The sequence below is a fragment of the Phyllobates terribilis genome, unplaced genomic scaffold, assembly GCF_046119375.1.
Source record: "Phyllobates terribilis strain yellow unplaced genomic scaffold, ASM4611937v1 Scaffold_2__4_contigs__length_985480577, whole genome shotgun sequence".
NCBI lineage: Eukaryota > Metazoa > Chordata > Amphibia > Anura > Dendrobatidae > Phyllobates > Phyllobates terribilis.
This window is the reverse complement of record NW_027362762.1, coordinates 880417318-880443080: the sequence shown is the minus strand read 5'-3', so window position 1 is coordinate 880443080 and position 25763 is coordinate 880417318. Positions and strand designations below refer to the sequence as shown.

At 45.3% G+C, this 25763-nt stretch overlaps 1 protein-coding gene across 1 annotated transcript in view; it reads left to right on the top strand.

Moving 5' to 3' along the window:
* The first annotated feature begins 302 nt into the window (after positions 1-302).
* Positions 303-25763, top strand: part of CRYBG3 (crystallin beta-gamma domain containing 3) — a 193545-nt gene continuing 168084 nt past the window's right edge. The window contains exons 1-2 of the mRNA XM_073668174.1: positions 303-1020; positions 21918-21987. Coding sequence (XP_073524275.1) covers positions 593-1020; positions 21918-21987 — 498 coding nt within the window. The 5' untranslated portion in view covers positions 303-592. The remainder of the gene's footprint in view (positions 1021-21917; positions 21988-25763) is intronic.

The following is a 25763-nucleotide window of genomic DNA, read 5'->3' as shown; positions in this document are numbered from 1 at the left end:
CTTGTTGCAAACTACCAAAACTTCAAGATTAAGCAACAAACATGATTTGTTGGAATGTGCAGTAAATGACAGGCATGCTAACACAAGTCCACACACACTGCAGACAGCAGCTGGGAGCTCCTGGACTGGCAGCAGCACTCTCAGTAGCCCCTTACAGCTGCTGCTCTCCATACACCCCCTGCATTATTTGGTAAGTGCTCTGCTGCCAGTGCACTGGGCACAAGCTGTGAGTCACTGAGTGGGTCTCATAAGACTTTCCCCAGCAGGCAGCACATAGCACACAGCTGCAGGCTGCACCTCCTCCCTGTATGTGTATAGGGGCAGGGCCAAGGAGCAGGCTGCAGAGGAGGACAGCCCTAGGAGTGTTGTGTTATTAGTCCCTTTCCTCCCTGCCAGGTCACATCTCAGGCTCCTTGCTTGTTGCTGGTGAAGAAGCATGGTGTGACTCCTAGATCCTTCACTTGTTTGAGCTTCAAATGCAACCTGCAAACTTTTGCAGAAGTTTGATTGTAAGCCAGCAGGAGTGACAGCTCAGTCCCTATGTCACTACTTCTAGTCAGCACATTGGAAAGTCCTTGTTGATCTCCAGGACATGAGCACTCGCAGGAGAACAGGCACCTGGCAGGACGAAGTAGCTAGGGGCTTCTCCAGACTCTTTTCCAAGACATCATCCCAGGAGAAAGAGGAGGAAAGTACTAAAGATCCAGGTGAGGAACAGGAGAAAGGTGACAGGAGCTTGTCCAGGCTTTTCTTCAGAAGTTCATCCCAGGAGAAGAAGGATGGAAACGACAGGACAGAGCATGGAGAGGAGCAGGAGAGAAGTCACAGCCCATCCAGACTCTTCTTCAGGAAGATAACTCAGGAGGGCAAGGGGGTCAATGACAATGCCTCCCCTGCCAAGGGGAATAAAGAGGAGCAAGACAGGTCCAAGGGCTTCTCAAGACTCTTTGCCAGGACATCTTCTCAGGAAAAGGAGGAGGAGAATGACAGCTCTAGGGGTGCAAGGGAGGACCAGAGCAGGTACAACTTATTATGTATTTACTTCCTTAGTTATTACTGTTTATTATAATATCATCATCCCCATGGTTATTGTAATTATGATATTACATTATGATTTCCAGCATTGGTAATTTTGATGCATAATGTTCTTCATTTTCCTATACATGTTTAATCAAATATTAAACCAGATTTATATGTTTTATAGTAATTGTATTAACATGGGATGAGGGCTCCAGGATCTCTTGTCCCAGGTGGTCAGGAGTGTAATACAGTCAGGTGAATAATTTTTTATCTTCGGGGCCCGGATCCTCTATGTACCCTGATCTTTATGAAATGCTTTTGGCACCTTTTGCAATCCTACTGTCATTTAGGACAAAATCACTCAAATAACAATTCACCATTACTATAGCCTGTCCCGTATCGATTATTGTAGAAGCGGAGATTGTAGGACGACAAGAGGGAATTTAACTTCCCACCATGTTCCTGGCGCTGCCCTGGGTAAACATCGGCAGCCTGTATTATGTAGCTCGCTGATTCACCGGACATTTTCCATAAGAGGTTATATATTATTATTATTACTGGAATGCTTCCACAGTTGTGCCGTGATATAGTCCAGAAAAATAAAACATAAGATTATTAGAATTTTTGTCTTCCGGAAAGTGACCATGATAAGTCAGGCATTTCTTTGGTAAGACTATGTTCACATGTTGCGTTTTTTTATGCAAATTTTGAGCTGCGTTTTACATTAACCGCAAAAGCTATAAGATTTCAGAAATCTCATGCACACACATTGTTTTTTTTTCCTGACTGAATTGGAAAACTACTGCGTTTTTGCAAACTGCAGCATGTCACTTTTTTTGCAGCATTTCACCCAAAAAATACAGATATCAGGTTTTGCTGCGTTTTTGGTGCAGAAACCTAAGGAAGTTGCATCATGTTTTTTGGGGGGCATTAAACTTTATCAGCATACACAAGAGACAATAAAAATGCAGCAAAACCTGCTTTGTCTGCAGAAAAAAATGCAGCAGAAATGCAACGTGTGAACCCAGCTTAATATGACTTTATGGTGTCAGGAACGATCCAGTGATCAGGGATTGTTTCTAAACTCTGGTGAATAAAGTTTTAGACTCCGTTCTATCAGATAAAGTTAGGGCTCATTGAGACGTCAGTTTTCCACGTCCCTCTCTGTTTTTCATAGATAGAACTCATAGCCATTATAGTTTATGGCGCTGTTCACATGCCCGTACCAAAACATGTCCAATTTTGATCAAAGTTACAGATCAAACTCACCAATGCAAATCTATTGATCCAGGAAAAAAATAAAATTAAATGGAGATCACTTGGATGAAATCTGTGTGCGGTCTGTTTTTCACTGAAGCTTGAGAAACCTCCATCTATATTTTTTGCATCGGAGAAAAACTGATTGATGAAGCACTGATGGTAAAAACTGACACGAACCAAATACTGAACAAAATCACTGATGAAAATTAGACAGATTTTTACTCATGAGAAAAATCACTGACGTCTGAATGAGGCCTTGTATTGTGTTAGTTGAACGTTTACAATTGTTCCATTAAAAGTACTTTAAGCACAAATTTCCTGATGTGGGTTTTGAGGTGGATCCTAATCAAATTTTCCTAAAAATCCATGGATTTTATTGTGGAGTTACAGAAGGTTTCATCCTGTATTTTAAAGTGAAAACCTGCAACAAAAATGGACATGTTGCTAAATTCTTCACCACAGGTCAATTTACGTTGTAGATTTTTGAGGATGATATTTAATCAAATCTCTTCTGCTTTTCTACTACTGCAAAATGCTGCAGATTTTCTACCTAGATGTCCTAAAAGAAGGTCTGTACCATATTTGCAGTGTGTGAACATATTCTAAAGCAGGGATGTCAGACTCAAACACACAGAGGGCCAAAATGAAAAACTTGGACAAAGTCGTGGGCCAACCAGTATAATGTATAATAACCCCACATAGTCCTCCATAAAGAATAATGGGCCCCACATTGTCCTCCATACAGAATAATGGCCCCACATAGTCCTCCATAAAGAATAATGGGCCCCACATAGTCCTCCATACAGAATAATGAGCCCCACATAGTCCTCCATACAGAATAATGGGCCCCACATAGTCCTCCATACAGAATAATGGCCACACATAGTCCTCCATACAGTATAACGCGCTCCACATAGTCCTCCATACAGTATAATGGGCCCCACATAGTCCTCCATACAGTATAATGGGCCCCACAAAGTCCTCCATAAAGAATAATGGGCCCCACATAGTCCTCCATACAGAATAATGAGCCCCACATAGTCCTCCATACAGAATAATGGGCCCCACATAGTCCTCCATACAGAATAATGGCCCCACATAGTCCTCCATACAGTATAACGCGCTCCACATAGTCCTCCATACAGTATAATGGGCCCCACATAGTCCTCCATACAGTATAATGGGCCCCACAAAGTCCTCCATACAGAATTATGGGCCCCACATAGTCCTCCATACAGAATAATGAGCCCCACAAAGTCCTCCATACAGAATAATGAGCCCCACATAGTCCTCCATACAGTATAATGGGCCCCACAAAGTCCTCCATACAGAATTATGGGCCCCTCATAGTCCCCCATACATAATAATGAGCCCCACATAGTCCTCCAAACAGAATAATGGGCCCCACATAGTCCTCCAAACAGAATAATGGGCTACACATAGTCCTCCATACAGAATAATGGGCCCCACATAGTCCTCCATACAGAATAATGAGCCCCACATAGTCCTCCATACAGAATAATGGGCCCCACATAGTCCTCCATACAGAATAATGGGCTACACATAGTCCTCCATACAGAATAATGGGCCCCACATAGTCCTCCATACAGAATTATGGGCCCCACATAGTCCTCCATACAGAGTAATCGGCCCCACATAGTCCTCCATACAGAATAATGAGCCCCACAAAGTCCTCCATACAGAATAATGAGCCCCACATAGTCCTCCATACAGTATAATGGGCCCCACAAAGTCCTCCATACAGAATTATGGGCCCCTCATAGTCCCCCATACATAATAATGAGCCCCACATAGTCCTCCAAACAGAATAATGGGCTACACATAGTCCTCCATACAAAATAATGAGCCCCACATAGTCCTCCATACAGAATAATGAGCCCCACATAGTCCTCCATACAGAATAATGAGCCCCACATAGTCCTCCATACAGTATAATGGGCCCCTCATAGTCCCCCATACATAATAATGGCCCCACATAGTCCCCCATACATAATAATGGCCCCACATAGCATGGGCGTACCCACCGTGGGGCAGGAGGGGGCAGCTGCCCCTCCCCTAGAAGCAGGGACGCACGCCGCACACCAGGGCCGGCGTCAGCACCCGGCGCACCCGGGCAAATTCCGGGGCCCTGAGCAGGCGGGGGGGGCCCTCACCGTCGGGCACCCCGCGCGCTATGGGACCCATGAGCGGAGGAGAGCGGTGTCAGCGCCCGCTCCCCCCCGCTTGCTCAGGGCCCCGGCACCCGGCACAATACTTACCCCTCCCCGTGCCTCCGCAGCAGCTCCTGCATCCTCCGCGGCTGCTGCACTGTGACGTCTCAGGTCAGAGGGCGCGGTGACGTCTTTACACCGCGCTCTCTCCTGAGCAGTCACAGCGCAGAGCGTGATGAGGCCGGCGACCCTGGAGTCCGGAGCAGTGGCAGCAGGTGAGACGTCAGGTGAGTATTTGATTTTTTTTTTTTATTGTATGGAAGCCTGTGGCAGTATAAGGGAAGGGGGTGAGGTGGGGGTGTGTGACATCCTACATGGGGCATTATAAGGGGGGGTGACATCCTGAATGGGGCATTATAAGGGGGGGGTGACATCCTGCATGGGACATTATAAGGGAGGGGGGGTGACATCCTGCATGGGACAATATAAGGGGGGGGGGTGACATCCTGCATGGGGCATTATAAGGGGGGGGTGACAGCCTGCATGGGGCATTATAAGGGAGGTGTGTGACATCCTGCATGGGGCATTATAAGGGGGGGGGTGACATCCTGAATGGGGCATTATAAGGGGGGGTGACATCCTGCATGGGGCATTATAAGGGAGGGGGGGGGTGAAATCCTGCATGGGACAATATAAGGGGGGGGGTGACAGCCTGCATGGGGCATTATAAGGGAGGGGGTGTGTGACATCCTGCATGGGGCATTATAAGGGGGGGGTGACATCCTGCATGGGGCATTATAAGGAGGGGGGGTGACATCCTGCATGGGGCATTATAGGGGGGGATGACATCCTGCATGGAGCATTATAAGGGGGGGTGACATCCAGCATGGGGCATTATAAGGGAGGGGGGGTGACATCCTGCATGGGGCATTATAAGGGAGGGGTGTGTGTGACATCCTGCATGGGGCATTATAAGGGAGGGGGGGGTGACATCCTGCATGGGGCATTATAAGGGAGGGGTGTGTGACATCCTGCATGGGACATTATGTGGGGGGGTGACATCCTACATGGGGCATTATATGGGGGGGGGGACAGCCTGCATGGGGCATTATGTGGGGGGAACAGCCTGCGTGGGGCATTATGGCGGGGGAACAGCCTGCATGGGGCATTATGTGGGGGGGAACAGCCTGCATGAGGCATTATGTGTGGGGAACAGCCTGTATGGAGCGTTATATGGGGGCCAGTATCCTGTATGGAGCGTTATATGGGGGCCAGTATCCTGCATGGAGCGTTATATGGGGGCCAGTATCCTGCATGGAGCGTTATATGGGGGCCAGTATCCTGCATGGAGCGTTATATGGGGGCCAGTATTCTGTATGGAGCGCTATATGAGGGCCAGCATCCTGTATGGAGCGTTATATGGGGGCCAGTATTCCGTATGGAGCTTTATATGGGGGCCAGTATCCTGTATGGAGCTTTATATGGGGGGCCAGTATCCTGTATGGAGTGTTATATGGGGGCCAGTATTCCGTATGGAGCGTTATATGGGGGCCAGTATTCTGTATGGAGCGCTATATGGGGGCCAGCATCCTGTATGGAGCGTTATATGGGGGCCAGTATTCCGTATGGAGCTTTATATGGGGGCTAGTATCCTGTATGGAGCTTTATATGGGGGCCAGTATCCTGTATGGAGTGTTATATGGGGGCCAGTATTCCGTATGGAGCGTTATATGGGGGCCAGTATTCTGTATGGAGCATTTTATGGGGGCCAGTATTCTATATGGAGCGTTATATGGGGGCCAGTATCCTGTATGGAGCATTATATGGGGGCCAGTATTCTGTATGGAGCGTTATATGGGGGCCAGTATTCTGTATGGAGCATTATATGGGGGCCAGTATTCTGTATGGAGCGTTATATGGGGGCCAGTATCCTGTATGGAGCGTTATATGGGAGCCAGTATTCTGTATGGAGCGTTATATGGGGGCCAGTATTCTGTATGGAGCGTTATATGGGGGCCAGTATCCTGTATGGAGCGTTATATGGGGAACAGTATCCTGTATGGAGCATTTTATGGGGGCCAGTATACTGTGTGGAGCGATTCTCTGGTTTCTGAGCTATTGTGGAATTTACAGTAGATATCACTCATGTAATGTAAGAAGTGAAATCTTTGCATTGTACTATATATATATATATATATATATATTTCTCTTCGGTATCTGTGACCATGGCTTGCCCCCCCCCCCCTAGTTTTGATCCTGGGTACGCCCATGCCACATAGTCCTCCATACAGAATAATGGCCACACATAGTCCTAATGGGCCCTACATAGTCTTCCATACAGAATAATGGGCCCCACATAGTCCTCCATGCAGTATAATGGGTCTGACATAGTCCTCCATACAGAATAATGGGCCCCACATAGTCCTCCATACAGTATAATGGGCCCCACATAGTCTTCCATACAGAATAATGGGCCCCACATAGTCCTCTATACAGTATAATGGGTCTGACATAGTCCTCTATACAGAATAATGGGCCCCACATAGGGGTGGGGGTTCTGGTGTCGTGGGCCAAATACAACCACCCTTCGGGTCAGAGTTTGACATGTATGCACTAAAGGGTTCTTTACATGAATATGGCTGTAAAGAATAGAAATAGAACACACAATGCTATACTTTTTTTGCAGTAAGTCCCTGGTGGTACTTGTTGCAAATTACGTTCTCCAACTGCTGAATAGAGAAGATAAAACACAAGGTTTTTGGAATATATTATATGATAAAGTTTGAGCAGAAAGGCTACGTTCACATTTGAGTTTTTTCAACGTGGATGGCAAAATAAATCCGCTTGAAAAGCCACACAAAAAAAAAAGTAATATTTGATGTCGATTTTGAAACAGATCCACGTCAAACATACCTTAAAAAGCTACTCTTTTTTTTAGACTATGCACAGCAAGTTTTTGGAGCAGAAACTTTCCAAATCCACCTTAAAAACCTGGAGTTTTCACTCAGTTTCCGCTCTAAAAATTCAGCAAAAAGACTTAAACCCTCACATTGTTTACACCAATGGAATTTTTACATCAGTTTTACATTTCAGTTATACTGCTAGAAAATAATGAAAAAAAAAAAAAAGTGACAAAAGATTAGAGATCCCTACTTAGTTTTTATATGACACTGACCCATTGATTGATTTGGTAGCCATCAAGATAGGAAGTAGAACCATGGATAGAAATTCTGTTACTGAGGGCTCGTTCACAAGACTGTATTGTCAGTAAAAAAAAAAACACGAACATCGCTCAATCCAGTGTTATTCAATGAAGCCGTGCAGAGGAGCTGTTTTTGTTTTTCTTTCACTGACCAAATCTGAATGTGGAAAAAAGAAAGAAACTTGTGAAGACTGCGATTTTTCTATGCGTTTGATGAGACTCACCCATTCAAGTCTTTAGGTCTGCAAAAAAAAAAATGGTTGCCTTTCGGAGCCACGGTATTGCATCCGATACATTGGTAAAATTTGCACTAAAATTTCTAAAAAGTGCAGTGGATTTATTACACAAGCAGAGGGTGAAATCTACTGGTAGAATCCGCAGCATAAATTGATTTACTACAGATGTCAAATCTACAGCACTGGTCAAATTACACTTTTGGATATTTTTTTATGAAATTTCATCTATAGCACTGTATCGATACCGCAATACGCAGCAGATTACTGTATCGCAGCAGATTAATGTACCGATACCGCAATATGCAGCAAATTACTGTACCGATACCGCCATACGCAGCAGATTACTGTACCGATACCGCCATACGCAGCAGATTACTGTACCGATACCACAATACGCAGCAGAATACTGTACCGATACCGCAATCCGCAGCTGATTACTGTACCGATACCGTAATACGCAGCTGATTACTGTACCGATACCGCAATACTCAGCTGATTTTTCACCTGAACGTCTATCTGTGAACATACCCTGGGCTTGTGGTAACAGGATCTGGGTAAAAGTATGAGCTCCACACCCCTCTTGTCACTCTACTGAATGTATCAGGTACCTTACATTGTACAGAGCCTGGCACGCTGCGTGGTATACTGTAGGGTCTACATATAAGCTAGACAGCTACAATACCTTCTCACTAATGGCCATAAAGCTATACGGAGCCGGTCCAATACTTTGCATAGCTCAGGCTGAATAGTGAGCTTTGGCAGCACATACTGTAGCTGTGATCTGACTGTCAGCGAGCTCTGGGTGCCAGGATGGTGTCATGACTAATCCCGGAGGTCTTAAGTCACTTGTACGTGGACAGCAGAAAGGAGAAGTGGGTTGTGGTAATGATGTGTTTAAATCTCGAGTCTGATCTGTATATAAGACCTATATAGTATTTCTCACCTATCAAAAAAACAAGTTGTCAAGATCTGCAGCCATTTCTTATGTTGCATTTAGAGAGGTCAATGCCTTTTAACAAGCTCCGGTTGACTATTTAGCAGGTTGCTCAGCGCTCATTTACCCGCCTGTTTACACCGGGCCGGCGTGCAATCACTAATATGGCATCATGTTATTGGCAGCCCATCTCCTGCTTACACGGGTAACGTGATGCGATAACAATGATTTTTTTTGCAAGCATAAACTATTCAATCAATCAATGAAAATGGAAGATTCTCCATTAAAAAATATAATAGAGAATTCTCACATAAGTATGTACGTGTAATGCATGCCATGGATAAATTACTAAAGGGGTTGTCTTACCATAACATATCACATCATGGAAAATATATATTTGCTATATTAAATCTAAAGGGATGTAAATATAACTGCAGTTATATTTACATCCCTTTAGATTTAATATAGCAAATATATATTTTCCATGATTTTCTACACGATGGATGTGATATGTTATGGTAAGACAACCCCTTTAGTAATTTATCCATGGCATGCATTACACGTACATACTTATGTGAGAATTCTCTATTATATTTTTTAATGGAGAATCTTCCATTTTAATAACTTATTAAGAGGCAGAATTCACTGTTGGCCAACTTGGGCTACTTTCTTATGACGATGAATTTTTGGTGCGTTTTTGACTATGTATTTTTACTGCATCAAAAAAGCAGCGTCTTACAGTTCCAGTAAAGTGGATGGGATTTATAGAAACCTCATGCCTACTGTAATTTTTTTTAGTCAGCGTTAACTGACCTGCGGTGCGTGTTTCAAATCCGCTGCATGTTAATTTGTCTTGTGGATACTCTTGAGTTTTTCCCCGTAGACTTCCCCGTATTCGAGGGGGAAAATCCGCAGATAAAAAACACACATGCATTTTCAGTGCGTTTCCGGTTAAGGCCACGTTTACACGTTCAGTATTTGGTCAGTATGTTACCTCAGTATTTGTAAACCAAAACCAGGCATGGGTGATAAATACAGAAGTGGTGACGTGTTTCTATAATACTTTTCTTCTCTTCGACTCCTGGTTTTGACTTAAAAATACTGAGGTAAAAAAACTCACCAAATACTCAACGGCCTAAGGAGACAAACACCGCAGCGTCAAAAACTCAATAAAAACGCAATGAAAAAAAGCAAGTAACCTAATATACTAAATAGGTGCAGAAATTCTGCAGCGTCGAAAACTCACCAAAAGCTCATTGTGGGAACGTAGCCTTGCTCTTTCCATGTGAAATCTCCCAAGATGGAAGACCCAATTGACTTCAACTCCATCTCTTATCTCCTCGAGTTAAGAGATGAAACCGGTCCAAATCACTCTGTGTGATTGCAGACGTATGAATCCCCCCAGTGCACACACTGTGCGCTGCAGAGATTGGTTGGTTTCAGACGCGGGACCGGAATGTATATATGAGTTATACATACTCCTGGTGAGTGGGCGCAGCCTCAATTCCATACACTTATATGGACCAAGGCTGCGCCCTTTATTCAGCCACGTCCGCTAGATGGCTGTGTCACTAGACAGGGCGCGACCTCGGCTCAATACAAGTTTGAGAGCGAGGTCGCACCCACTGGCCAGGAATATGTATAGCTCACTTAGCCAGTGTTCAAGAGTTTTTCACTCGATACGCGTATGGTATATTTTATACATCCAACCCCAAAATATATGCTTTGTCGTTTGCGATGTCCATTTTTTGTCTTTTCTACAAGTTTTTAAAAGGATTTGCCAATAAAGATTGTTGAATTTTAATTAATTGCCCGGTGTGTTGAGCTGGATCCATCTTCACTTCTTCATTGACCCAGGCGCTGTGCAGCAGCGAGGACGCCGTGCTCCATGCCAGACTGGGATTACATCTCAGGGGTGAGCTGAAATTTTCTCTTTATTCATATAACTCATACATACCCTCCATTCCCGGGTCTGAAACCGGCGAAGCCCCGCAGCGCACAATGCGTGCGCTAGGGGAATTCATAACAGAGTGACTGCAGACTTATCGGTTTGGACTGGACAACCCCTTTAAATATGGTGACAGAGCCGCTTTGGACTGCACTTCAGATACGTGTTACATTGCAGTTGTTGTGGTTCTTTTCTCAGGACACTACAAGTATTTCTCTCCAAATATGCACATTAATTCCCAGGCTATAATCTGAAATCCCGATGAAAAGCAGAGATTTAAGCCAGAACTTCACATCTGCAACGAAACATGAGCAGGCGGATATACCTCGCTCGGAGGAGACAGAGCTCCGGGCATATAACCGTCTGTCATCATGAATTACTCCGCATGACATGGCGCAACCCGCTCGCCTTATATAATATATTGTACACGGGGAGGAGGTTAGTGGCATGTGAGATAATAAATATCTGATGAATTTTTCAAAAATTCAGTCTTCTTAATCTGAATTCTGCCGTAAGTTTGGGACATGTATTATAGGCAAATACAACCGTCTGCTCTTGGCACCACTAAGACACACTGAAGCTCTTCTGTCCCCTTACGTAAAAATTGAAGATGACCCTCGCCCCTCCAAAACATCATTAGTAAGAAATCCACACAAAAATTACATTTCAAATATTGTACTTCTGTAGCTTAAGTATAAACCATACACACACGTGTATAACAGCAAATTAACTTATACATAAAAAAATATAAATTCTAACAGTATTTCTATAGGAAAAAGAAAAGCACCGTAAAAAAAAAAATGCATGTCAAAAATATGTAAAGAAAAAAAGAAACAAAACACGTAAAATTCATGGTCTTTGTGGGTAAAGGAAGTGTCAGGCCTCATTCAGGATAAATGGAGGTCACCCTCATAGTAGAAAGTGGACATGGACCGCAAATGGAGGAGCGTCTGTGAAGAAATTCAGGCGTTTGTTTTTTTGTTGGTTTTAAACAGATCTGCTTAAAAAAATCTCAAATAATCTTCACACATAGCTTTTAGCTACAAGTCACTTTATTTTGACTGCAATTAAAAAAAAAAACTGACCAGATATTGACCCAACGTCAGCACACAAACTGCATACACGTTCCCATTCTCAGCAGCGATGTCTGTGTCTGGTTTCATGTGCGTCTCCTGGAGCTCGTCAGTATTTTACATCAGTATTTGTAAGTCAAAACCAGGAGAGGGTGAAAAATACAGAAGTGGTGACGTGTTTCTATTATACTTTTCCTCTGAGGGTATATGCACACGGTCAGGAGCTGCTGCGGGTTTGACGCTGTGTATTTCTGCAGCGTCAAACACGCAGCGGCCAGATGTTACAGCATAGTGGATGGGATTTCTAGAAATCCCATGTCCATTATCCGTCTCTGTACACCCACGGAAACTGACATGTAGCACGTCTTTCCAGACTGCAGCATGTCAATTTCTTCGGCGGGTCCGCATGTGGACTTTCCCCATAGATTAACATCAATGAGGAAAGTTTGCATTGATGTCCCGACGCTCGGCTATCCCGCAGCATCGGGGGTCGCAGTCGGCTCCGAATCGTGGGCACATACCTTGATTGTTCCACTCCTGGTTTTGGCTTACAAATACTGATGTAAAATACTGACCAAATACTGAACGTGTGAACGTGGCCTATCAGTGTGAATGGCTGGCAGTGTAATATGTTTGGGGTCTCCCAACTCTCTTCTGACAGATGATGTGGGGGAGAGAAGGCACGTTCGACTTTCCAACAGCCAATCCTTTTGTTCTTCCTGGAGATAAGTCTTAGGCCACGTTCACACGTTCAGTATTTGGTCAGTATTTTACATCAGTATTTGTAAGCCAAAACCAGGAGTGGAACAATCAGAGGAAAAGCATAATAGAAACACGTCACCACTTCTGTATTTATCACCCACTCCTGTTTTTTGCTTCCAGATACTGAGGTAAAATACTGACCGTGTGACCGTGGCCTTACAATGGCCCTCTTAGAGAACACAGGTGAGCTCAGCCGAGAGCATTCAGCCAATAGTCATCTACTGTCTAAGGGGGGCCTTAAAGGAGTGTCCGGTGTAAAATGAAAAGTCTGCAGACTTGTGAATCATCCCATCACACTCACTATGTGCTGCGAGGATTCACCGTTATCTGCCTTGGAAATGGCGGTCGAGTATGCAATATGCACACTCCCTGGAGCTACAATTTGAATAGATACATAGTGACTCACACGTATATGTAGAATTACACTGTATACAATTAGAAGACCGTAACTCAATTTATATGTGTATTTGTGTATTTACGCTAGCATACATAATACGGAAGGGGGTAGATAAGTCCATTTTCAAGTCATTTTTGGTATCGATAAGTCCTAGCAGCACATAAATCATAGTGCTGTCTTGTATACTGGATTTTCTTTGCCTATCGGCAGAATTGGTTACTGGTAACATGCACCCACAAGCAAAAAAGGTGTATGCTATAGTCATCCGACAGAATAATTGGAATTCCATACTGTATGTCTATGTTCAGCATTCATTACATGGGTGGATCAGGAAAGCGGGCACCTTCACTTCATGTGACTTCAGAAGTAGAAATCTTATCCAAGATGAAAAGCAGATGTGAAGTTCAGCGTTTTAATTCCTAGTGACATTTCCACATAAAATGCCTGGAATTGAGAAGACTGTGCACAATCTTTGTGTCTTTTGTTGCCCTTCTAGTGCTGTTCTACTCATGTTTTTTTTTAACAGATTGCTTAGATTAACTTTTGTTTTTGATGAAATGTATCGGAGGCCTGGAAGGAAAAAAAAATACAGGGTCATTAGTAGGAATTAAAATTAAGATAATTCAAAATGAAAACACCTGTTAAGAATCACCACAATTGCCGCCCCCTTAGGGGTTCTTCTCAGATTTCCTTGAGTCCTATAAAGAAGTCTGTCTGCTCTTCTGACATGTCTGTTTTAGTAAATACTCTTATGTGCAACTTTTTCTTAGAATATTGTATTATGCCCTACAGTTCTATTGGTGAAATAGATTAGATTTATACAAAATAAATCCATATACACCATGTTCATGAGAACTTAAAGAGACGCTGTCAGCACGACCTTTGGAGAAGAAATCCGCTTTGTGGTTCTTCTTTAATCCCCATTTGAAGCTTTCTGCTAATTAGATTTGGGTGCACAGGGGCCGGACTGTACACGGGGTCTTCTCCTCCCTGTCTGTGATTCCCAGGCTCCTCTGCTGCCTCCGGTCTGTGAATGACAGGTCACTGCTGAAATTTCAAAGAGAAAAGGCTGGTCATTCACAGACCGAAGGCAGCCAAGGGGCCGGGGAATCACAGACAGGGAGGAGAAGACCCCGTGTACAGTCCGGCCCCTGTGCACCCAAATCTAATTTGAAGAAAACTTCAAATGGGAATTAACGAAAAACAATAAAGCGGATTTCTTCACCAAAGGTATCAATGTAATCAGTATTACAGCCTCATTACAGCTATTTCTTTACGTTACAAAATTGTGCTGACAGGTTCTCTTTAAAAACTATGGATACCTGATTTTTACACATTAGTGGCTGCAAGCAGTTAATAAAACTGCACTAAGATTTCAGTTTGCAATCTTCATTCCTTCAGGCATTTTCAGGCCTAATGTAAGTTTCATATTTTTCTCTTGCAGGATTGTCTCTCTCTGTAATACAGGCTGGATGTGAGGTCTGTGTATTCAGAGTGCTGCTGTCTATACTTTCTTTTAAATATCAGCACAGTTCTAATATTATACTTATTTCCTCTCCATTCACTTTCCTCCATTTCAATAGATTGTTTTTTTTCTGCCCTCCCCGAGATACTTTCTTCGCTGTCCATTTGAGATCTGCGTACAACCTACATCTCTAGAAGGTCATGCTCATGTGAGGATATTTGGTCAGTGTGCAAGTGAACATGAGCGACTTTTCATATGGACCGATTGTCAGTGTGAAAAAAATTGCAGCGTTCACTGGCAGTCATATTAAAATGTTGTTTTTGAAAGTAGAAAAATCCAACGCAGCTTTTCAAGACAAAAATATATGTCAAAAATCTAAATGATTTTTTAAAATCAGGTTTTCAGATTCCCTGGAAATTTTGCACTTTTTTCACATTTCTTTACGGCCTTTTAACTTTATTATTTTTTTTACAACACATTAAACATACTGTATGAACAGCATTGTGGTTTTAGCATTGAAATCAATAACTTCTTCAAATAGTATTGGAAGCTGCTGGTATTAATGCGGGTTTGAGAGCAGAATCCACTTTATATCCATATGAAAAAAAACTTTAATGTCCGCTATGATTTGTATAGCTACGTTCACACGATATTTTCACAACCATGTGGATCAACTGTGTGTGATCCGATTTTTACAGATACATTCTCATTATTAGCATAGGAAACTGTTTTTGGTCTTGTAAATTTTATTCACTGTTATAAAAAAAGAAAAGAATAAAATGAATGACATACGGATGACAATACCGGTTAAGATTTGTCCATTTTTTCTGGATGAAAATCAGACTTTTTTTTTTTTATACGCTCATGAGAACTTGGTCGATGTGTGATGTTATTGGGCCGCCATTCCAATACGTCTTACATTATTCACGTATCGAGAGTCAATCCACCTTACTTTTATATGTACATTTTTGTATATGGCTTTAAATTTGTGCATTTATTCATTTCATATTTATTATCTTCAGAGAAAAAGAGGACTTGAACTCTATAGCGCCACCTATTGGAAGTAGCAATATTTATTATCTAAAGATTGTAAAGTTTCTAGAACTGTTAAGAGAAAAAAAAAGATTCTCCAGGTTAGAAATATAGGAGTGGCCAAGTGATAAAACTTGTTCGCAAATTGGGAGAAACTTTTTTTTTTTGTTTTAATGAGGGCAATTGAGGCTATAAGAGCGTAAAACCTGCCAGATCCCATTGTGTTCTACTGGATTCCACAGTGATAATGATACTATGTATACAGGGGTGGATTAAGAGTAGCAAGGGCCCCGGGCAGTTTAGAAGGCGCGGGCACCCCCCACACACACACACACCTGATTTATCACGTGACATGTCACATGATCCCGTGTGATAGATCATGTGATAGTTCACGTGAAATTAATTTGGCACAATATTATAATATTTTTTTTAGGCTGTGTGCCCGCTATGCGTTTTTTAAACGTTCCCGCAGCTGCAATTCCGCTGCAGAAACGCTTAAAAAACGCTTGGTAGAAGGTCTGCCATGTTCCCCAATGATAATCCGCATGCGCTGTGCACATGCTGCGGAAATTTCCGCTGCGGATTATCATTGCGGAAAAATCCGCAGCATTACCAATTATTTTGCGGAAGCGCGGCGTTTTCGCCGCCATTGACTTGCATTAGAACGCATGGAATCCGCATCACTGTATATGTAGATGTGGAATCCAAACGTTTCAATGTGCGGATGGTACCCGGGTTTGGAGAAGAGGAGACTCTCCTCCGGACCCGGGTACCATAGAACCTGTAAAAAAAGAATAAAATAAATATTATACTTACCTTCTGATGGCCCCCGGTGTCTTTATCCGATGCGTCCTGGCTTGCCGGCAGCTCGCGATGGTCTGAAAAGGACCTGCCGTGACGGGTCACGTGACCGCTGACGTCGGCAGGCCATCAGAAGGTAAGTATATATTTTTTATTTTTTACCATTCTTTTACGGTCACACTATATAAATCCATGCTGGTTGCATGGATTTATATAGTGTAACCAAGTTGTCAAGCACTTTCCAAGTGATGCTAAAATCGCTTGGAAAGCGCTTGTCAACCCGCATGCGGAAATGCAAGTGAAGAACGCTTCACATCCGCATGTCCCTGGCAGGAAAATGCATGTACAATCCGCATGTAAAATCCGCATAATCCGCATGTACAATCCGCATGCGTTTTTTCTGCCAGGGAGATGCAGAAACGCTCAAAAAAGATCCGGAACATTTCTGTATCGTGGGCACATAGCCTTACATTAATTGTATGACTCAATATTGAGTACATGTAGCCATCTATACACAGCGGGAGGCTGCACGGTGCCATCTATACACAGCAGGAGGCCGCACGTAGCCATCTATACACAGCGGGAGGCCGCACGTAGCCATCTATACACAGCGGGAGGCTGCACGGCGCCATCTATACACAGCAGGAGGCCGCACGGCGCCATCTATACACAGCGGGAGGCCGCACGGCGCCATCTATACTCAGCAGGAGGCCGCACTTAGCCATCTATACACAGCAGGAGGCTGCACGGCGCCATCTATACACAGCGGGAGGCCGCACGGTGCCCCCCCCCAGAGACAGCAGGTAGCCGCACGGCGCCATCTATACTCAGCAGGAGGCCGCACATAGCCATCTATACTCAGCAGGAGGCCGCACGGCGCCATCTATACACAGCAGGAGGCCGCACGGCGCCATCTATACACAGCAGGAGGCCGCACGGCACCATCTATACACAGCAGGAGGCCGCACGGCACCATCTATACACAGCAGGAGGCCGCACGGCGCCATCTATACACAGTAGGAGGCCGCACGGCGCCATCTATACACAACAGGAGGCCATACGGCGCCATCTATACACAACAGGAGGCCATACGGCGCCATCTATACACAGCAGGAGGCCACACGGCACCATCTATACACAGCAGGAGGCCGCACGGCGCCATCTATACACAGCAGGGGGCCGCACGGCGCCATCTATACACAGCAGGAGGCAGCACGGCGCCATCTATACACAGCAGGAGGCCGCATGTAGCCATCTATACACAGCAGGAGGCCGCACGGCGCCATCTATACACAGCAGGGGGCCGCACGGCGCCATCTATACACAGCAGGGGGCCACACAGCGCCATCTACACACAGCAGGGGGCCGCACGGCGCCATCTATACACAGCAGGGGGCCGCACGGCGCCATCTATACACAGAAGGGGGGCGCACGGCGCCATCTATACACAGCAGAGGGCCGCACGGCGCCATCTATACACAGCAGGGGACCGCACGGCGCCATCTATACACAGCGGGAGGCCGCACGGCGCCATCTATACATAGTGGGAGGCCGCACGGCGCCCCCCCCCCAGAGACAGCAGGAGGCCGCACGGCGCCAACTATACTCAGCAGGAGGCCGTACGCAGTCACGCATGCAGTCACGCACACACACAAACATATACAGACATATACAGTACAGACCAAAAGTTTGGACACACCTTCTCATTTAAAGATTTTTCTGTATTTTCATGACTATGAAAATTGTAATTCACACTGAAGGCATCAAAACTGTGAATTAACACATGTGGAATTATATACTTAATAAAAAAGTGTGAAACAACTGAAAATATGTCTTATATTCTAGGTTCTTCAAAGTAGCCACCTTTTGCTTTGATGACTGCTTTGCACACTCTTGGCATTCTCTTGATGAGCTTCAAGAGGTAGTCACCGGAAATGGCCTTCAAACAATCTTGAAGGAGTTCCCAGAGATGCATAGCACTTGTTGGCCCTTTTGCCTTCACTCTGCGGTCCAGCTCACCCCAAACCATCTCGATTGGGTTCAGGTCTGGTGACTGTGGAGGCCAGGTCATCTGGCGTAGCACCCCATCACTCTCCTTCTTGGTCAAATAGCCCTTACACAGCCTGGAGGTGTGTTTGGGGTCATTGTCCTGTTGAAAAATAAATGATGGTCCAACTAAACGCAAACCTGATGGAATAGCATGCCGCTGCAAGATGCTGTGGTAGCCATGCTGGTTCAGTATGCCTTCAATTTTGAATAAATGCCCAACAGTGTCACCAACAAAGCACCCCCACACCATCACACCTCCTACTCCATGCTTCACGGTGGGAACCAGGCATGTAGAGTCCATCCGTTCACCTTTTCTGCGTCGCACAAAGACACGGTGGTCGGAACCAAAGATCTCAAATTTGGACTCATCAGACCAAAGCACAGATTTCCACTGGTCTAATATCCATTCCTTGGGTTCTTTAGCCCAAACAAGTCTCTTCTGCTTGTTGCCTGTCCTTAGCAGTGGTTTCCTAGCAGCTATTTTACCATGAAGGCCTGCTGCACAAAGTCTACTCTTAACAGTTGTTGAAAAGATGTGTCTGCTGCTAGAACTCTGTGTGGCATTGACCTGGTCTCTAATCTGAGCTGCTGTTAACCTGCGATTTCTGAGGCTGGTGACTCGGATAAACTTATCCTCAGAAGCAGAGGTGACTCTTGGTCTTCCTATCCTGGGGTGGTCCTCATGTGAGCCAGTTTCTTTGTAGCACTTGATGGTTTTTGTAACTGCACTTGGGGACACTTTCAAAGTTTTCCAATTTTTTGGACTGACTGACCTTCATTTCTTAAAGTAATGATGGCCACTCGTTTTTCTTTACTTAGCTGCTTTTTTCTTGCCATAATACAAATTCTAACAGTCTATTCAGTAGAACTATCAGCTTTGTATCCACCAGACTTCTGCACAACACAACTGATGGTCCCAACCCCATTTATAAAGCAAGAAATCCCACTTATTAAACCTGACAGGGCACACCTGTGAAGTGAAAACCATTTCCGGTGACTACCTCTAGAAGCTCATCAAGAGAATGCCAAGAGTGTGCAAAGCAGTCATCAAAGCAAAAGGTGGCTACTTTGAAGAACCTAGAATATAAGACATATTTTCAGTTGTTTCACAGTTTTTTGTTAAGTATATAATTCCACATGTGTTAATTCATAGTTTTGATGCCTTCAGTGTGAATGTACAATTTCCATAGTCAAGAAAATACAGAAAAATCTTTGAATGAGAAGGTGTGTCCAAACTTTTGGTCTGTACTGTACATACACGCATAAACACATTTGAAACACAAAAATACATATAAACAGACATCACACAATGATATCTGCCTGCACACACACACACACACATACACACATACACACACAGACTCACCATCCCCCGGCTCCATTCCTCCTGCCTGCTCTGACTTCTCCTTTGCAGCAGTACAGGCCGGGTGCGCACTGCGTGACGTCACAGCTAGGAGACACGGCGGCGCGCAGGGCCGTGTCTCCTAGCAGTGACACGGCCGGGCCAGCACACAGGGAAGTTAACTGCTGCAGTGCTGGCCCGGCCGATGAAGAAGTAGCGGCCGTGCGCCGCTGCTGGGGGAGCGGTCAGGGGCCCCGCCTCCCGCCACTGCTACCGGTATGTGCCGCGGCGGCCCGCACATATAATGAGGGATATCCGGCATTAGACACCCCGCCTGGAGCCGGGGGCCCCCTGCAGGCTCGGGGCCCCGGGCGGTAGCCCGGATTGCCCTCATTATAATCCGCCTATGTATGTATATCCGATGACCAGGGCTTACAGAACTCAGATCTCCAGCACTGTAAAAAAAATATAATTTGTGGGCTGAATATTTTCAGTTTTCGAGTCTGCATAAAAAATGGATGGGGCTTATGGAGCCCCCTAAATGTAAATTTTGGGGGCATTTCAAAGTAGTCACCAGGGCAGAGCCTAATTGTTACAGCTTTGGGTTTCCAAACTACAATACTGGTTTAGCCAATCAGATTCAAACTAAGAATATGTAGATACAAAGTCTTTTAAACTCAAGAGAGCCCGCTAGGTTTCCCATGAGGAAGATGCTTCGGGACATGCTGAAAAAAAATTAACAGCACATTGATGAACTGCACATGGATGCCATCTGTATGTCACAAAGTACTGTCTGACTTTTTACCGTTTAATAGGTAGGAGAAGCTTGGAAATTTTATTTTTGTCTTTGCATATGAGAAAAACAGATGCCACACTGACCAATAAGGGTATGTGCCCACGATGCAGAAATGAAGCAGAAAATTTCTGTAGCGTTTCTGCATGTTCTTGGCAGTCAAAAACGCTTGCGGATTTTACACGCGTTTTTGCAGCGTTTTTACATGCGGATTTGACTTGCGTTTTTCAAATGCATTGGGACGCACAAATAATGGACATGCTGCAGGATTTTTCCGCAAGGAAAATTCCGCAGCATGGGCACAGAACATGCAGATTTTCATGGGGATCATGGGACACGGATTACCAAGCGTTTACGCTGCGGAAATTCCTCATCAAAAACGCTTGAAAACCGCATAGTGGGCACACAGCCTAATGGATGAAAACCAGATCCATCACATACATGAAAAACGACTAATTGTTTATTGTATACAGAGGAAAAAAGAATGTCTGAATGAGGTCTAACAAGCATTCTCAAACCTATGTGAATGAGCAGCTTTTAAACATAGTTTATACTTTTTTGAAACCTTAAGAATTGCTATCATGGAATTGCCGAAATAAATTTACATATTGGCCCCACTTCTATAAGAAAAGTGAAAGAACCCCCACATACAGTGCAAGAGTAGCCTGAGAGTTCCACATAAACAGTGTCAGCCCGAGAGCTGCACACTAACTTATTCTTTCAATTATATCTGCTTTTGCTATAGAAGAATTTTCTCAAGTGGCAAGTTATTGTACAGTTGTAAATAATATTTAACAATTTTTTCAAACCGTAATTTTCTGTATTAAAGGGAATTTATCAGCAAGTTTTTGCTATGTAATCTGAAGACAGCCGGCGATAGAGGCTGAAACACAGAATTCAGGGAAGTGTCATTTATTAAGCTGTGTGCTGTTGTTTACTTACGGTGAAGGTTTTATCACCAGGAAATTATCACCAACAGGTCTGATGCTCATGGGACTGCTAGTCCGACCACGCCACTCCTGTGATAAGCACCTCACTGTCAATAGGCAATGTATATAGAGAGCCTGGTGTGTGCGGGATTAGCTTTCTCAGCTCAGCTGTATGCTACATCTAAAAACTCTACTGGGTGCAGTAGTTGTGACACAATCAATCTAAGTGATACATCATTGGAATCAGCTTCTCTTTTCCTACATGAAGGTGCTCTCAGATGAGGGAGCATAAACCTGCTAACAGATTCCCTTTTGTTGCTGCCCTATGGATGCAAATTGTAATGCCTCCTTTGGCTTTGGATGTAGCACAACCATTATGTGCAGATTACCACCAATGGATCACTTGATGCTTATACACGATATTACTGATATTCTGAAACTGACAAAATACATATATATTTCAAGAAGCTCTTGAATTTCTAATGAGTGTCCTTGTCTTCCAGATATGAAGATAATCACAGCGACCCCAACTTGGGCCGACATGAAGATCTATCATCCACAGAAACAGAACATGTAAGTAAAGGTAGTCCTAGTCCTAATCCCACCATCTATTGCCATTCTAACAAAACTAATAATGATAGAGAATCTGAACCCTACCTGATCCCCTATAGTAGAAACATGGAATAGATGTGGATGTGCACATGTGTGTGTCCCTTTCCACCAAATTTTGTGGGATTTATGTAGATCTCTAAGGCCATGTTCACACGTAGTGTAAATGCATCTGCATGTTTTCTGCAGGTGCCCACACCAAAGTACACAAGAAAAATCTTCTCTGGTTATTGCATTTTTGCTGTGTTTTTTAATGTATTTTCCCCTTTTATTTGATACCTTTGTGGTGCAGATTTGAAGTACTGTTTGGTGTTTGGCTTTGATTCTATACTTAAAAACACAATTTCATTTTTTACATGCGTTGTCATTTGCATTTTTTACAAGCATTTTTTTTCAGGTTCCCTAGAGAAGCCCATGGGGAAAAAATGATCCATAAATGCACAGTTCAAAAGCGTCTTTAGATGCACAGCTCACATGAGTTGTCTTAAAATCACATCCACTTTGCTTGGACAATTAAATGCAGCAGATTTTCTGCACTAAAAAATAAGCAGAAAAATGTGATTGTTAAATCATCGGAACTTGTCCATCATAGACATTTGTCGATGCAGCGATGGATCAGGATGCAGGTTCCAGTGTTAAATGTGGCTTTTTTCTTTCTATTGTAAGCGTGGTTTACCTATGTTATCTATTAAAGAATGTCATGAAACCCCTTTAAAGGGGTTGTCCAGTCAAAAATTATAAGTCTGTAGTCACTCTGTGTGACTGCTGACTTATGAATCCCCCCAGTGTATACACTGTGCGCTGCGAGGATTCGCAGGTTTCTGAGCCGGGACTGGAGGCTATGTATAAGTTATACATACTCCTGGCCAGAACCTGCGAGGCCGCCCCCAATAGTCGGATTCTGGCCAGGCATATGTATAACTCATACATAGCCTCTGGCTCAGAAACCGGCGAATCCCCACAGCGCACAGCGCATATACTGGGGGATTCATAAGTCTGCAGTCTTATACAGTGACTACAGCATTAATTGGAGAAGGTGGGGGGCACCAACAATACCATGAGTATACATAAGACTATACATATAAAGGAGTGGGTGCTACAACCTGCATTGAAGATACAAGATCATAATAGGGAGAGGAAAGAATCCATGCAAGGAAGGAAGTGCACACCTGATATTAGACTAAGCATATGAAGCGCCCCCTGGGCCAGTGTTGTTTGGGGGATACCCGGAGCCGGATCAGATGGGGGTTGTAGTCTCCGAGTGGCGGTGACCCGGTCCGTGCCCAGGGTGTCAAGCTCAGTGTATGGCAGTCTTTACAGATGTTATTAGTTGTTCTTTGTGTCGACTACGCCACCCGTTGATTTGCGGTCAATACGGCCGCCGCTGCAGCAGGGTCCGCTGAGGCTGGTGGTATGTGTGCAGCTTCGGGTAGTATAACCCCCAACGGGAGGGGTATAGCCTCAGGGGGTCAGGTGTAGAGGATGGTGGTAGTGGCGGTGCAGTGTGGATGGTAAGGAGACTCAGAGTCGGGCTGTGCAGTTCAGGGTTTTTACTTACTGCTGTTCTGTTGGTCACTCTGGCCTTGAGTGACCGCCCGAGCCGTGCTGCGTCCACCAGGTCCTGGACTCGGCCAACCCCCAAGCAATTCTGGAGCGTGGTCCTGAGCTCCCTTTCTGACTGTCCTCTCTACTGGCCTTTCTCACCAGGGGTCCACTTATATCCGGCTCCCTCGGGCCTCTTGGTGGGTGCACCTCTTCAGGGTTCCCTGACCCTATGCCTGGTGTGCCTTCTTAGTGGACTTAGTGAGGTGCTGCTCCACATATAATGACGCAGCCTCCGGTTCTTAGCTGAGGGTTGTTTCTCTCCTCCACTAATTTGGGATCCGGTTCCCTTGCGTGCCAACCCTTCACCCTTCTGGTCTAATTCTGGGTTCTTGGGGTTCCTTCTTCTCCCCCTCTGGGTCCTTCTCTTCTCCTCTCTCTCTCTCTCTCTGCAGGCGCTCCTGGACCTCTCTCAGGACTCACTAACCCTCTACAGAAGACTGACCCTGATCTAAGATGGTTCCCACCTTATATACTCCCTCTATGTGTGAGCTCAGGTGACCAGCACCCAATGAGCTCCTAGCATTACCCAGACTGCTCCCCCTATCTGCCCCTACACTACTGGGATGTTCCACCCCCCTCCCACTCCAGCCAGGAACAGACACTGTCGTACCTGCACATATACCTAGTGGGAGTACCATCGGTCTGTCCCTCGGAAATGGGATGTATGTAGTGTATGCAGCTAACTGAGCTCAGGTCCACACTCCATCCTTACCCGGGAGTGGAATATCACACCTCTGGCGTGAGGTGCAATACCCCTGTAGCAGCCGAATCCTCAGGGTGCTACATTCCCCCCTGGTAAATCACAGCACGTCCTCGGGCTGTAAGAGAATAAACATCATAAACATACAATTTTTTTTTTTTTTTCATAACAACATTAACATATAAAACATTATATATATATAAAACTTTTCATAAATAACATTCTTGTCTTGTTCCTCCGGCCACGGTGCTACTTGTGACCGGGTAAAGTGCGACAGTCTCTTGTGGAAGAAAAACAACAGTTTCCTATAAAACCAGTAGGGGGCGCCTTAAAAAGCGCAACTATGTACAAGGGGAGATATGGCCGCTCTCAGTCCTCGGCCAGGTATTAGGAAAGGAATGACCGCTCTCAGTCCTCGGTCAGTGGGAATAGGGACACACGGGTTTCAGTTCAATTTGCTGGTCCCAACGGGGACTATATTTTAACTAGAACAGTTCTTATACCCTGACGGGTAACTATTTACAGTCTCTTTACCGTACTTTAATGACGGCGTCCTCCTGCTCCTTCTTCAGACCCGTCCGGGTCTTCTTGCTCCTCCTCACACCGCAGCTCCTCCTCCGTCAGGCGATGTACATGGAGGGCGTAAGGTCCTTTGGCACACTTGTGCCGGGTGAACGTGACCTCGTCCCCTACATACAGGTCACGACCTCTGTGTCCCTCCGGCAGATGGCTTTCTACGTCTCTGCGGGTGACAAAGACGTCGCCGGGGGTGTGATGGTCTTTTATGAAGCCCCACCCATGCTGCAGGTTGAATTTAATCACAGTCCCGGTGGTACGGGGACCATGAGCTGCACGGGGGTTCCTCCTGGTCCGGCTCTTCTGCCCTGCGCTCTGTTCCTGCAGCCGCTGCTCACGGATCCGCCTCTCTTTCCGCTCTTGCTCGAAGGCTGCCAACTGCTGGCGGCAGCACTCCACTCGCTCTGCTGCGGCTGCCCGCGTTTCTTGAGTGAACCCCATGAGGTCTCCTCCGGTGGGGTCCCACTCGAATTGTGCTTCTTCTAGCGGGAGCGGGGTTCTCCTGACGGGCTTCGGAGCCGGAATCAGGGGCTCGCACAGGGGCCTTGCTCTTTGGAGTTCCAGTTGGTAGTACTCCTGGGGCCATACAAAGGGCTGCCCATCCGGGCACGTGTGCTGGGCAAATAGATCTTCGCCCAGGTGCGGCACTCTAGATGTTGAGGGCGCGGTGGTGGAAGCGGCGCCCGGATTGACCAGGCCTTGCGACCAGGCCTGGGGCACCCTAAAGGTAAAGGGCACCGTGAAGACGGCGGCGCCCGGGTGTTCCTGGCCTTGCGACCAGGCCTGTGGCTCGGCAGAGGTAGAGGGCGCTGTTGGTACTGCGGCGCCCGGGGGCACTCGGCCTTGCGACCAGGCCGGT